Source organism: Lissotriton helveticus, chromosome 2_1, assembly GCF_964261635.1.
Source record: "Lissotriton helveticus chromosome 2_1, aLisHel1.1, whole genome shotgun sequence".
Lineage (NCBI taxonomy): Eukaryota > Metazoa > Chordata > Amphibia > Caudata > Salamandridae > Lissotriton > Lissotriton helveticus.
Window position 1 is genome coordinate 461,232,444 of NC_136059.1, and position 13,901 is coordinate 461,246,344.

Consider the following 13,901-nt stretch of genomic DNA (forward strand, 5'->3'; position numbering starts at 1 on the left):
GTGTATTCTAAATTATCTTTAGTTTGTTACTGGCTAATTCTATTCCTTTTTTGTATATAATGCTTGTCATGACTTGTCTTAATTATCAATAAAAAATAAAAAAAAACAGGGATCTATCATTGATCACACCTTTGAGTAACTAGCAGCAACGGGCATCTTGGGAATGTGAGATCAATCCTTAATTTGTGGCAATGATCTTTCTGCTGGCTAAGCGGAAGTGGCAAAAGTATTGTAAAAAGTCCCACTAGTTTGAATACATTTGGATTAAAATACATGGATGGATGTAATGACGGATCAGAAACCTATGGAAATATCCGCCATTGCACTCCTACCCAAAAGGCATATGTGGTCCACTCTGGAACTATCTGCTGAGTGCCTGCTCCCGGACCCCTCCCCGATCGGAGCACTTCACCCCAAACCATGACTGCTGATGAGTTTCTGGAACTGCTGATGGAACCTACTGGTGGGGTGGGGCTTATTTCACTCTGGACTGTTTGGTACTTGTGTAATAAGCTTTACAACATGAGACTACGTAGACCAAATGCAGTTTGAGGGGCAAACTTGCCCACCCGTAACAGTTACGGGATATAAAGGACGCCGCAGGCTGATTACATTGAAGCAGTGACGTATACAAATTGCATAACATATCGACACACAGCACCAACAAGCTGGAAAAAGACCTGTTGTATATGATTGCTATATAGTTAATCTTTGTGTCCATTACATCACTTCAATAAAATAATATATATTTTTGGTTATGGTATGATATTGGCAGAGTTAACTAGAATGCGTATGATACTTTTACATATTTAAGCATAGTTGTACCAGGGGTGCTGTCTGTTATTTCTTTCCATGAATTCGATGTGAATTAGAATGTGAATTTTAAATGGAGAAGATAATGTATTCATTGGACCTACCATTGTATGTATGCGAAGTGTAATGACTTGATGGTTTGATAAGGAATCTTTATGTAGGATCTATAATGATTTATGCTTTGAATTGATGTGGTATTTTCAAGCCATATATGCTCCTCTTGTGTATAAAATCAACAAAAAAGATTAAAAAATAACATAGTTGTACCAGAGGAAGCTGGTATGACAAAGAAGTAAACTTCAAAAATGTTATTCGTTTTTCAAATTATTTTAGAAGGTTCAAAATGTAATGAAAACAGTGTATAGCTATATGTATTAACAAGCGCATGAACGTATTGATCTTACGGGACAGCAGTTTAAAACTAGGCCACAGAGCTTCACACCACAGCTTCCAGCAGGTTTCTAAGGTTACCTGTCATCCACATCCAGAGCCTGCAGGTTGCACTCCGGGACTCTTGCCAGCTCACATATTATGTCACTGAAACCCGCCGCAGCTGCAATGTGCAAGCAGGTCTTCCCATTCTCATCGTCATAGTTGATTATGGATTGACCTTGATCATGGTCTAAAATGATGGAGCACAACAGTCTATTTCCACTCTGAAAAGACGGATAGAAGAACAGTAGATATTATTTCTGTTAAACGTTATGAATTGTGCATTATGAGTAGAAAGCATTTGTAAAATACAGCACAAAGCTAACATTTCCAATATCAACCCATTTAGTGTAGCCCTATAGGTGTAGGTACAGGAGCAATCATTAATACATAAATTATGCAACATAAGCCCAGGTTTGTTGAGGAGAGATTATTTCTATTAAAGACACCGATGGGGAGGGATATATAATTAATTACAAACATTCTCTTTCAGAAAGTAGAAAGGCGTGAGGGGACTCTCCGACCTTGAAACACCAATCCCTAAATAAACTAACTGCAAAGGGATCACATATTTACATAAAGCACCTGATTAGAATTAACTCCACTGGAACTTCCTTTATGAGCAAGTGGAAACGAGATTTCAATTGAACCATTGCACATGAGAAATGGTCAATGATTTGGTGTAGACCAGTGTTCACTGATTTGCTGTAGACCAGAGTGGTTCTCCAATATGCAGACAATTTATGGAAAGCAATTGCAAATTGGATCACAATGGCACCTTTTCACTTGGTTGACTAGTAGTAATGAACTCTGGTATGCTTCCGATGTGCCGAAAGGAGTCTTCTCAGAATGGAAATTTCTTCGACAGAAGACTGCCTCACCACTCACTTTGAAGAGCACAATATTTCATTGTGGTTGGTCTTAAAAACTGTCCACCTTTACACTGATCAAACAGTTACTTATTCTATAACATCACCAGTTTCTTGGGACCTCAACCTCATGACCTCCAGATATTGAAAACCACCCCCACCCCTGAAAACTTAGTATGTAATGTAGGCTTTTTATTGGACAACTGGCTGTTCCTCACTTCATAAGTCAGTAACCTTGCTTCTACATGCATATTTCATCTTAAGAAGTGAGCAAGATCATCTGTCTTCTTCTTCTGCCTAGTCATGTAACTGTTATTTAAGCAATGATCTCATCTCTCTTCGACTATTGCAATATACGTTTGTAACAAAGTGGATTATTATTTGGGGTGGGCAGTTGCCCACCTCAAGGAATAATACTACTAAGTGGGTAAACCCCAAAGGCATTAAATTAATCCGGGCTCGCGCCCCTGGTAACTTTGGCATAGAGGAGACAGGCTTAATTTTAGACAATGTGAAGTCAGTCAGTCAAAAATCTTTATTTCGATTAATTAAAATCATAAAAGAAGAAACAATACATACATCCGTTGTGCATAAAATAGATAAAATATGTACGAATAAATAATTATACGTTCATTTGCAAACATTCATATATATACAATATTTACAATTCATGATTTATGCAAAATAGTTAATAAGCAAATGTCTATGTCAAACTTATCGCGCCACAATAAAATCTACAATATATAAAATCTAAAGTGCATCTTTTATGTTTCCATGATTTAAAAACAAGAGTACCTCCTTCTCGTCCTACTGTGCTTAGTGCATACAGATATTACTTTTTTTATTCGCCCTGGCTGCAGCCACCAAGAAGCTTGCTACACTAAAAATAGTGTGCACGCTACTCAACAGTTGCAGATGTAAGAGTGCGGGCCTTACTTGCAGAAACCCAGCTTCACGTAATATGGGGTATAAAAAATGTTTACGCGCCTTAGAAAACTTCTCACAAAAAATGATCAGGTGGAGAGTATCTTGTGTGGAGAAATTGTCACAGGAGCATGGTGCAGACTCTTCAGGTTTACCCCATTGCGGAAAAATTCCTAGAGTAAGGTGTATTAAGTTGAACCTAAATCTTGTCAACAAAAAGCGATGGAAAGGCTTAGTGGAAATCTTCAAGTAAGGTTCAATTGATGGAGAGGTTTGTAAGACATAAATACTTCTTGCACCTGGTTTTTTAAGCTCCGCCTCCTCCCTATCTGCCTCCAACATGATCCTGAAATTATATTTGATCCACTCCAAATCCCCTTTCTTGATTCCCTCTGGGGCTGTATATAATTCAGGACGTCCCAGTCTGACACACGCCGCTCTAACGTATGCCAGCCATGGGATTCTATCGGCCTTCTCGAGGGCTAAACAGTCTTTTAGGATAAGGTGGTTGAGGGTGATATCCTCATTGAGCCACGTCTTTACCCAACAAATCAATGGGGCTACCTTTAGGTAGTCTGTGATGTAACCCAGACCTAGTTCAGAATGTAGAGACAGGGTCGGGGATGACTGAGGTAGCGCCAACAGGGATCTAAGGAACCTGTTTTCTGCAAGTTGTATTTACCCACGGAGGCGTAGCCCCATATAAAGGCCCCATAGGAGGCAATCGCACAGCATTTGGACTTGTATATTTTGAGCATGGCCTCCATGGGCCTAGCTCCCAACCTTTTGGCGAAGCTGAGGAGGGCTGATGTAGATCTTATGACAGCATTGCTCTTCTGTTTCTGCTGGGGGCCCCAATTGCCCTTCTCATCGAATAGCACTCCCAGGTAGGTGAACACCAGAACCCTAGAGAGTTGCGCGCCCAAGCATCTAAATGTATTAACCTTGCTAATCTTCCTACGAACCCCAGCAATCATTACGTGAGATTTACTGCTCTTTACTTTAAGGTCGAGTGACTCCATAAAGGCGCCAAAGTTATCCAGCAGCCTCTGTAAACCCAGGCCTGTGCGGGCGATGAGTACGGCATCATCCGCGTACAGGAGGACCGGAATACCCGATCCCCCGGCACGCGGAATGTCTGCACCGGCCCCGGCCAAAGACTTTTTCAGGCCGTTAATGTAGATTGCAAAGAGAAGAGGGGCCAGAATACAGCCTTGTCTGACCCCCCGCCTGGAGCTGAATTGGCTCGTGCACCTGCCGTCCTGCGTAACCCTAACGGCTGCCGCTAGGTCCTGGTGAAGGTCGCTAAGGAAGTAAACCAAGGGTGCCTCTACGCCCATTTCCAGAAGAATATGCCATAATTTGGAGCGGTTCACCAGGTCGAATGCTGAAGATAAGTCCATGAACCCGAGGTATAAAAAGCCCTCTTTAGCTATCGTGTATTTATTAATCAAAAGATGTATATTTAAGCATTGGTCCATGGTACTTCTATGTTGCCTGAAGCCGTACTGGAGGTTCGAGAGCACCCCCCTGCCAGACATCCAATCTCCCAGTTTCTGTAAAATGACTCTGCCCATGATCTTAACAGCAGAGTCCAACAGGGAGATTGGCCTGTAACAGGCGGGGTCCCCTCTGCTCCCTTTTTTGAAAATGGGTACAATTATTGAAGAGGCCCAAGAGGGGGGAAACCCGCTAAGGATGATGCATTGAACACATTAGTTAAACTCTGTGCCCAGAAATTAGGGTACAGGATGTAAAGGTCGGCAGGGACCCCATCAGGTCCTGGGGCCTTGTTTTTAGATGTATCTCGAATGGCCCTTTCTACTTCCGCCAGGTCAAATTTGACAGGGTTTGTAGGACGACCCTGGATGGGTCTTCCTGATATTAACTCTTGATGCTCCTTATCGCTATAAATGCTCCTTAAGTGTTTGAGCCAGATGTCATCCGGAATTACACATTCCGTGTCTAGGTTGTCGCTTTCCGAAAAGAATGGCTGATTTATTGTAGCCCAAAACTTTCTGCTGTCCTTTAATACATCAATTGACTGCAAGTTATCCCATGCCTCCTCTTTAATTTTGCGTTTCCGCATGGAGATTACCTGTTTATACTCCTTGCGGAGAGAGGAGACTAGAACCCTATACCTCGGTGTACTCTTAGGGGCCTTAAGAAGAGCCCCGTGAGCCTTTGAACACGAGGAATCGAACCATTTATATGCCTTCTTGATATGTGGCCTACTCCCCTATGTAGGTTTTCAGCTATTTGCTTACAGATTGCTGTAAAGGATGTTATAGTTTCCGCACCCACGGCATGCTCATCCAGGCAGATGCCAAAATTGGTCTCTGCCTTGACGGCCAGGTCCTCAAAAAAGGCCTCCGGGACAACGGCGTCCCACTTTATCCGTCTACCTTGATCTTTTGTGGATAAGTTCCGTGGTGCCTCCCTACCTGGGACTGTGATAGCCACCTTACACCTCAATTCAACTTCCAGCACAAGCGGATTGTGATCACTGAAGGTTGACATCACTACTCTATACTCCAGGGTTTTGATCAGGACTCGGGGGGATACGAAGATATAGTCAATCACTGACTCGGCTCCTCGTCCTATAAAGGTGGGGACAACCTCTCTACCTCCTTCCTTGCCCGGTTCGAGTAAATTTAAGTTAGATAATAGCTCCTCCAAGGCATCGCCCTGTTTATTATGTTCAAAATGGGGTACTCTCCCATTCGTGGGTCCCGCAAAATCTTCACCATAACAATCCCATGGGCAAGGGTTATATTAAAATCTCCCATTAAAAACATCTCATGCACAAAAGGGTTGTTAAGCTTATAGACTGACAAACAATGATCTAACAGACTAAAATCTTCCTTCTGTAGGGAGTTTTCCATGGCATTATATACATTTATTAAAAGATAGTATTGGTCAGAGACAAGCCATTCTATTATAGGAAAATGATCTGACTCCCCATTAAGTTTTCTAAAAGTGCCTGCAAGGTTTAAGGAAATAAGGAAGAGTAAACCCCCCTTTGGTCTCCCCACAGACCCACGAACCGCAGGGATAGTAAAGCTATGATAACCATCCAGAATAAAGCTAGACTCTGAGTCCCAAGTTTCCTGGAAAGCCAGGATGTCAAACTGCCTTATAAATTGCAGCCAAATGTTGTCAGTGCCTATGGATCTAATGCCCGCCACGTTCCAGCTTAAGATTTTACATGTGGTCGTCCGATTTTTAACTATATAAGTTGCACCACCTGTCCCAGTTCCCTGACCTATGATTTCAGGACCCAATCAATCGTTGGATTCCATCTGTGAGAGAGGCGAATATCGATTACAAAGCTCTATCTCATCCCTAGGGGGAAGATGTACCGGGGATTCTGGTGGTATAGTTGTTGATGTAAATATAGGTGTGGATATAGGTGTGGGGGCAGGCTCCCCCCCCCCGTAGCGGCCCCTGAGCAGTTCTCCTCTGTGAGCTCATCATGGCCTGGTAGGATGTTGTCCATTTGTTATTGTGGCGTGTATAATTCTGGTTAGGTTGCTGAGGGTGACTATAAACCCTAACTGGGGGGTAGAAGAACCCCAGAGGGAGTGGTCTAATACCTTTATTTTCAATGTTCGAACCATCCCAAAATAGTCTTTCAGCGCTATACCTATTGTTAAAATTCACCACCACACAGTCCCCCGGGATATTCTTAGGGCAGTGCCCCACCCAGCGGACCCTTCATGCCGTAGTGAGAGCACAAGCAACATCATCTCCACCCGTGCTAAACTGATGACACCACTGTCTAGCTTGGTTCATCAGGTCAGCAGTCGTTTCAGTAATGCCTCCCCTGACCGGAGGTACCCCAGTAAAAACAGTCACCAGAGGGGCTGCCTCTGGGGGCAAATCCAGGGTATGGGCCAGCTGTTGGGTGCACCTACTATTATCACATGCCTGGCTTCGCCTAGCGTTTACTCCAGGCAAACAATTCCCTACCACCTCCCTTACAGTTGGGTGCCCATCTGTAACTACATCCCCTACCGGTCTATTGGGCCTACATGGTATAGGATTAGTAGTTGTGGTGTCAACTATAGTCAAATTAACAACTGAGTCCGCTGGCTGGATGGGAACCCCCATTGCCCCCTGTGTTGTTTCAGCATCACATCAATTTTCTCACATTTGGTCAAAAGCCCAGCTACGCAGGTATTTAAAGTGTCAACAATGTCTTTGGCGATGGACACAAGAGCTGGTTCCAGGCGTGAGATAAATAGGTCCTCCATAATTTTCCCAATTTGATCCTTAAGACAATGGTCTATTCGGTTGGTCTTAACCATGGCTATTTTTCTTCTGCCCGCTGTGTTTAGGAGCTTTCGCTTCTTATACGGCTTATGTGAAAGAGCAGCAGGCATTGTGAGCAGTGGCTGAGAAGAAGCGTCCTGTGGGGTGGGTGGTACAGTGTGGGTTGAGTTCACTCCCCGATTAGTTATCACAACATTTGGCTCCAAGGGTATCACCCGGCAATGATCTGCAGGTGAGGCTTGTGCGACCTCCCCTGCATTCAGGCCCAGCTCGTTCTCTGCATTAGCGATCTCTTTAGTCAGAACCCCCACTGCAGAGGTTAGATACAAGATAATAGATTCTGACTTTCTGGGATGTTTTGCTTTTGTCCCCTCGTCTTCCCTGGCACATACCTGTTTCCTCTTGCCCATTGCGGATGTTGGGGTGTGGATGATAGGGGGGTACCCCGACCCGGCCTCTTCCGGCCCCGGATGGCCACAGCCCGGCGTCGCACGCGCGCGTCCCGCGTTGCGAGAGGCGAGCGCGCTTTTGGTGGTGCAGGGGGTCGCTGTGGTGTCGTCAGCAGCCTGCCCCTCGCAGTCACTGCTGGGTAATGTAGTTCTCAATGGCTGTTTCCCTCACGGCGTGCGGGCCCCTTCCTCCGGTCGGGAAGTGGAGAAGACAAGGAGGCAACAGCGGGAGGCAAGCCGTTCCCCTTACGGCCGTCCCTGAAGCAGCAGCGGCTGGTGTTATACTGCCCCCTGAGGTAAGCGCGTCCCGCGTTGCGAGAGGCGGGCGCGCTTTTGGTGGTGCAGGGGGTCGCTGTGGTGTCGTCAGCAGCCTGCGCCTCGCAGTCACTGCTGGGTAATGTAGTTATTAATGGCCGTTTCCCTCATGGCGTGCGGGCCCCGTCCTCCGGTCGGGAAGTGGAGAAGACAAGGAGGCAACAGCGGGAGGCAAACCGTTCCCCTCACGGCCGTCCCTGAAGCAGGAGCGGCTGGTGTTATCCTGCCCCCTGAGGTAAGGCTCGACCTCGATTTTACTTCCTTCTTCAGTGCATTCATGCCCCCCGAATAACGGGTCCCGAAGAGGCCATATACAAAATCCACGGAATCAATGTGTAATATATTTATGCAGTACCAAAATAATAATACATTAAAAAAAAGATCAAACAAAAAAATCCCAAACTCATAAAAAATAGAGTGAAATGTAATAAACAAAATGACACCATAATGACAAAAATCCAGGGAGGGGAAGTAGGAGATAAGATTTTTTTTTTATTTTTTTTTTTTAGTAAAAGTAGCTATAAAAAGCACTAAGCAGCAATGGAAGTCTGTGGAAGTGGCATACAAAGTGACATAGGCACGATCTCAGGTCGACCACGATGGAGTGTGGGCCAGATACATAAAGCAGGTTTATTCTGGTCATCAATTTGACTGAAATTTGAGTGAAATGCTTGATTTAATCTCAGCCGCTGGTAATTACTCGGGGTTACATATCAGTCAATTGTTCTTTTGCACACCATGCCACCTCGTTTTGCACCCAGTCATATGCAAATCAGCCTCAAACCTGCTCCAATAGGAACAGTTCAGCCCGAAGTGTCCTTTGACCAGAATACACCAGAATACACGCAGCCAAAGACCGGTGCTCCCTCCACCCGAACACAAGCAAACCAAGAAGGAGCATTGAAATGAAACACCTTTACCGCAAGATTGCTCTGACCGTTATAAAGGTTTTAGAAGTCCAAAAATATTTCAAGTCTCTACTTTGCAGATGTATGTAGCAACTCCTCTGGGTCACTTCTTAGGCTATCAGGACCCCAAAAACAACACTATTAGGGGAAAGGACTCACTCCAACAAACGTCATCAAGGAAGTCCAGTCCAGTTGATACTGGTCAACTGGTCACTTCAGGTAAAAGGCTTTGTGCAGGCTGTTTTGTCCCTGTAGCCATGCAGGAGGTCCGCCAACTGACCCGTGGAGTTCACTTTTTTGCCCTGAGTTCAAGAGGTATCAGGTCTTGTCCTTAAGGCTCCTCTTAGGTTCAGTCCTCTTTTGATATTTCATAGGTCCAGAAAGGATTCTGATGACGGTGCCACATTCATGGCTCGCACCAGCTAGTGGGTGGCTACTGGCTCCTATATAACGAACGGGTAACGTTTTGCAGAAGTTCCTGTTTGTCCTATTGCAAACAATCCCACAGTGAACCTAACGCTAGAAATTAAAGATGGAGAGCCTGTGTTCCCCCCTAGAGGTGCGGCCAGGGAAAAGAGCAATCCCCTTCTCTGTGGTCATTCAAAATCGGCTGTGATGGTTGCTTTCTTTCCACTGGGTTTGGTGCCAACCTGACTGTGGGGACAAAGGGCATTTACAAATTAATGAAGTTCTAGGATCCACTTTACTGGCCTTCACGCAAGGGAAAGAAAAACTCCATCCCATATCCATGCCATTGTCCTGCTCCGGGAGCAGTTTTCACTCGTCATTAGGGCTACCCACTGGCTGGGCAGCTGCTGGATCACTAATAAAAATGTGCCACTAGGAGCTTCAGGCATTAATAAGGTAACTTTCTAAAAACTATATTTCATAAATATTTATTAAAAATCAAACTTCACCAAATGAATTGCACTTTTAATAAATATGAAAAATGGTAAATAAATTACTTTTGCAGCCATTTCCAATCAAAAGTCACAGATTAAAGTTTATAATTTAAATTTTGAAATTGTGTAGGATCCAACTACAGCCCTGCCACTAAAAATATCTTTTGGGGCCTAGTCACTGGAGTAACATGCCTATTTTTAATTTTGTGCATGTTCCTATTTTAAATATCAAACACCCTACCTTCTGGACAACAAGGTGTCTCATTAATACTTAAAAGCAGGCTTTTTTCGTCCTCCCTTAAAGGGTTATTTTGACAGGTTAGAAAGCGGGAACATAGGGTAGGCCTCAAGCCATGTTTTCCAGGCCCACTCCGTGAATGTTTCAATAGTTGCTGAAGTTCACAGGTGGCGTTTAGCTTCCCCACCATGGGTGCATTTATTATGCCATATACTAGGGAAGTATAGGAAAGTTAAATATGTCAATCAGGGATAAGCCAATGTAGCCTTTTTAAAGGAAGAGCACACAGACTTTCCTCCTGTATAATAGGGGTACCAGTGTTGTAAGTCCAACAGAAATAGGGTGCTGAAAAGGAAGACTTCCTACAGCTTTGCAAAAAACTTCTCTCCCACTACCTTCAGGTCATGCAGAACTACAAAGAAGTAAATTCCTCCCTAAAGTATCCTGATACTGAACAAATAGATAGATTAGATCTCTAGGCATGTGTGTTTCATTTATTCTTCTATTTACTGTGGTTTATCTGCAGGAGTGCAGTGCCTCACCGGTGTGCTATCACCTGCTAGAGTAATGTAAGCGAATTCTCTTGGAAATAATTTGTTTTAGAATATATTTGTAAGTTTGAAAAAGCTGCAAGCCGGGACCCCTACACGAGGCAAAACACATGTTGGCTGCTGAACCGTCGCGCATTCCCTGACATCTCTTATCTGTGAATAGGAGGCTGAACAAAGAAATCCCAATAAATAAACTTACAAAATTGCAGTTTTTGTGATTTAAGAACAAACGTAATGAACTGAGGAATTAATAATCATAGATTAACCCATAAACATGTTCTGGACAGTTGTTCTTTCTTTTATGATATTTGTGTGGTGGTGTGCAGTCATCTGTATTTTTATTTCTATGATGTGGGGAAGTGGACCCAAAACAATGGAGTTTTTTATTGCAAACATACACCATTGAGTCTTTTGAGCATAAGAAAACAAGTTACTTACCTGTAACTACGGTTATCCAGTATTGGTATCTTTCATAGATTCACATGCCTGAATCATTCCCCGTCGTCGAGGCGGGAGTCCCACGGTAAAAATATATACAATAGCAGTGCCTAAAAATTTCTTGTAGCAGGCTGGCAAAGCCTAAAGGTCTAGCTAGGCCCAAAACTTAGCAGCCTATCTACCTCATTATATAAAAAGACCTGAAAAAGTAGCCTCAGCCAATCAGCTGTCCTCACCCTCTAGAACCTTCCCAGATCAGGTAGTTCTCCTCAGATTTTCCCTGCACAAGTGAGAGTAAGTATCCGTAAAACAAAACTGCCGTGCCGGGGAGGAGGGTGGGTGCATGTGAATCTATGAAAGATACCAATACTGGATAACCGTAGTTACAGGTAAGTAACTTGTTTTCTTATCCAGTATTGGGGTATCTTTCATAGATTCACATGCCTGAATCAGAGTAGCAAGCAGTGACATCATGTCTGTCGTTAGAGGAAGGTGGGAGACAAAATAAATCATATACAGCCCCACACAACCAGGAAGGTAATAGAGCACAAACTTGTTTACATAACATATGCATCAAAAACCTTCATAAGTACATTACATAGAGGATAGCGTTTGAAAATGCTAAAACATCATAATGAAATACATATGCTTAAAACAGTCAATGAATAAGAAAAGACTATAAAGAGTCTAACCTTAGTGAAGAAGATGCTGCAGCACCGCTTCTCCAACTGCTGTATCATCATGAGCTGCCGACTGCAGACAGTAGTGCTTCGTAAAAGTGTGCACACTTTTCCACGTAGCAGCTCGGCAAATGTTCTCCAGCGTCACTCCAGCGAAAAGGGCCGTTGATGCTGACATTGTTCTGGTGGAATGCGCTTTAACCTTTCTTGTTAAAGGTTTGTCAGCTTTGTCATGATAGAAGATAATCGTAGAAGACAACCATCTAGCTATAGTTGCCTTTGTTACAGCTTGACCCAAGGTGGCTCGACCATAAGCAACAAAAAGCTGATTAGATTTGCGGATGTCCTTTATTTTTTTAAGATAAAACTTAAGGCACCGTTTCACATCTAGGGAATGTTAAACCTTCTCCGCCGGAGTTTTAGGATCGGGGAAAAAAGTCTTGAGCTTGACCGGTTTATTGATGTGGAATTGAGTCGGTACTTTTGGAATGAATCTTGGGTTGGTTCTAAGCGTCACAAAGTCTTTAGAGAATTGTAAGAAAAGGCTGTGCAATAGTGAAGGCCTGTATTTCACTGACTCTGCGGGCTGAAGTGAGAGCCAGCAAGATAGCCACTATCCAAGTTAGAAACTTTAGCTCCGCCTTGTGAATAGGTTCAAAAGGCCTTTTTAGGAGTTGAGACAGAACAACATTAAGATCCCACTCAGGAGGAGGAGGACGAACTGGTGGAAAGGCTCGGAATAGCCCCTTAAGGAATTGTTTGATCAAAGATGAAGAACATAAGGATGGTTTGTTGGAACTCTTCCTGAAGCTGGATATGGCCGCTAGATGCACCCTAATGGACGAGAAAACTAGTCCAGCCCTAGCTAAAGACAGTAGATAAGGAAGGATGGCTTTAGGAGGAGCTTGAAGTGGATGAACATTATTTTCTCCACACCAGGAACAGAATCACTTCCACTTAAAACGATATGTCTTGATGGTACTTTGCGCACGGGCCTGTGATAAAATCGCCCTGCAGTCTGAGGAGATGTTAAGATCCTTGAACTCTAGGAAGTCAGGAGCCAAGCGTGCAAGTGCAGTGATTGAGGATCCGGGTGTTGGATCTGGCCTCCGTCTCTTGTTAACATTGACACTGTCGATTTGAGACGAAGTGGAGGCTGCTGAGAGGGCAGAAGGAGCTCCTGAAACCAAAACTGTCTTGGCCAACGGGGAGCAATGAGGATGAGAGTGCAATGTTCCCTCTTCATCTTTTGCAGTACTTTCGGAATGAGCGGAATCGGAGGATAAGCGTACGCAAATATTCCGGACCATCTCATCGAAAGGGCATTTCCCCTTGACCCCTGTTGAGGAAACCTGCTGGCATAAAACAGGCATTTGCTGTTCTGCTGCGTGGCGAACAAATCCAGCGTTGGTGTTCCCCATGTCTGAAAGATCCTCTCTACTTGATGTTGTTCGAGCTCCCATTCATGACAGCCCATGAAAGCCCTGCTGAGGTTGTCGGCTAGAGAGTTCTGGACGCCTTGCACATGTTCTGCTCTGAGGAATATGCCGTGGCGTAGGGCCCATTCCCACATCTCTTGAGCCTCCAGCGACAGGGTGAGAGATTTCGTTCCTCCCTGTTTGTTGATATGGTACATGCTGCTGGTATTGTCCGTACGCACCAGCACGGACGAATTCGCAATCCTTGGAAGGAAGGCTTGCAGGGATAGAAAAATGGCCCTCAGCTCTAGGCTGTTGATGTGTTTCTGTCGGTACTGACGAGACCATCGTCCCTGGATCTGAAGGTCCTGAAGGTGACCTCCCCAACCTTCCATGGAAGCGTCCGTAGTCAGGGTGAACTCTGGAATGTCTTGGAGAAAAGTGAGACCCGGTGATAAGTTGTGCGCCTTCGACCACCAAAGAAGGGCTTGCTTCATCTTGGTAGTTACTTTGATGCGTTCGTCGAACGATCCGTCGACTTGCCTCCACTGGCGAAGTCATTCCTCCTGTAGCGGCCTCATTCTGAGTCTCGCCATAGGGATGAGGCTGATTGCAGATGAGCACATCCCCAGAAGGGAAGCAAATGTTCGAACTGAAAGTGACCTTCTTGCAAATATTTGTTTTGCTAG

The 13,901-nt window shown here is 44.4% G+C and overlaps 1 protein-coding gene across 1 annotated transcript in view; it reads right to left on the minus strand.

The window, feature by feature from the left end:
- ANKRD55 (ankyrin repeat domain 55) overlaps nt 1–13,901 on the minus strand; it is a 747,192-nt gene that overhangs the window by 440,699 nt on the left and 292,592 nt on the right. Inside the window, exon 7 of the mRNA XM_078677760.1 lies at nt 1,285–1,469. Within this exon, the coding sequence (XP_078533886.1) occupies nt 1,285–1,469 (185 nt within the window). The remainder of the gene's footprint in view (nt 1–1,284; nt 1,470–13,901) is intronic.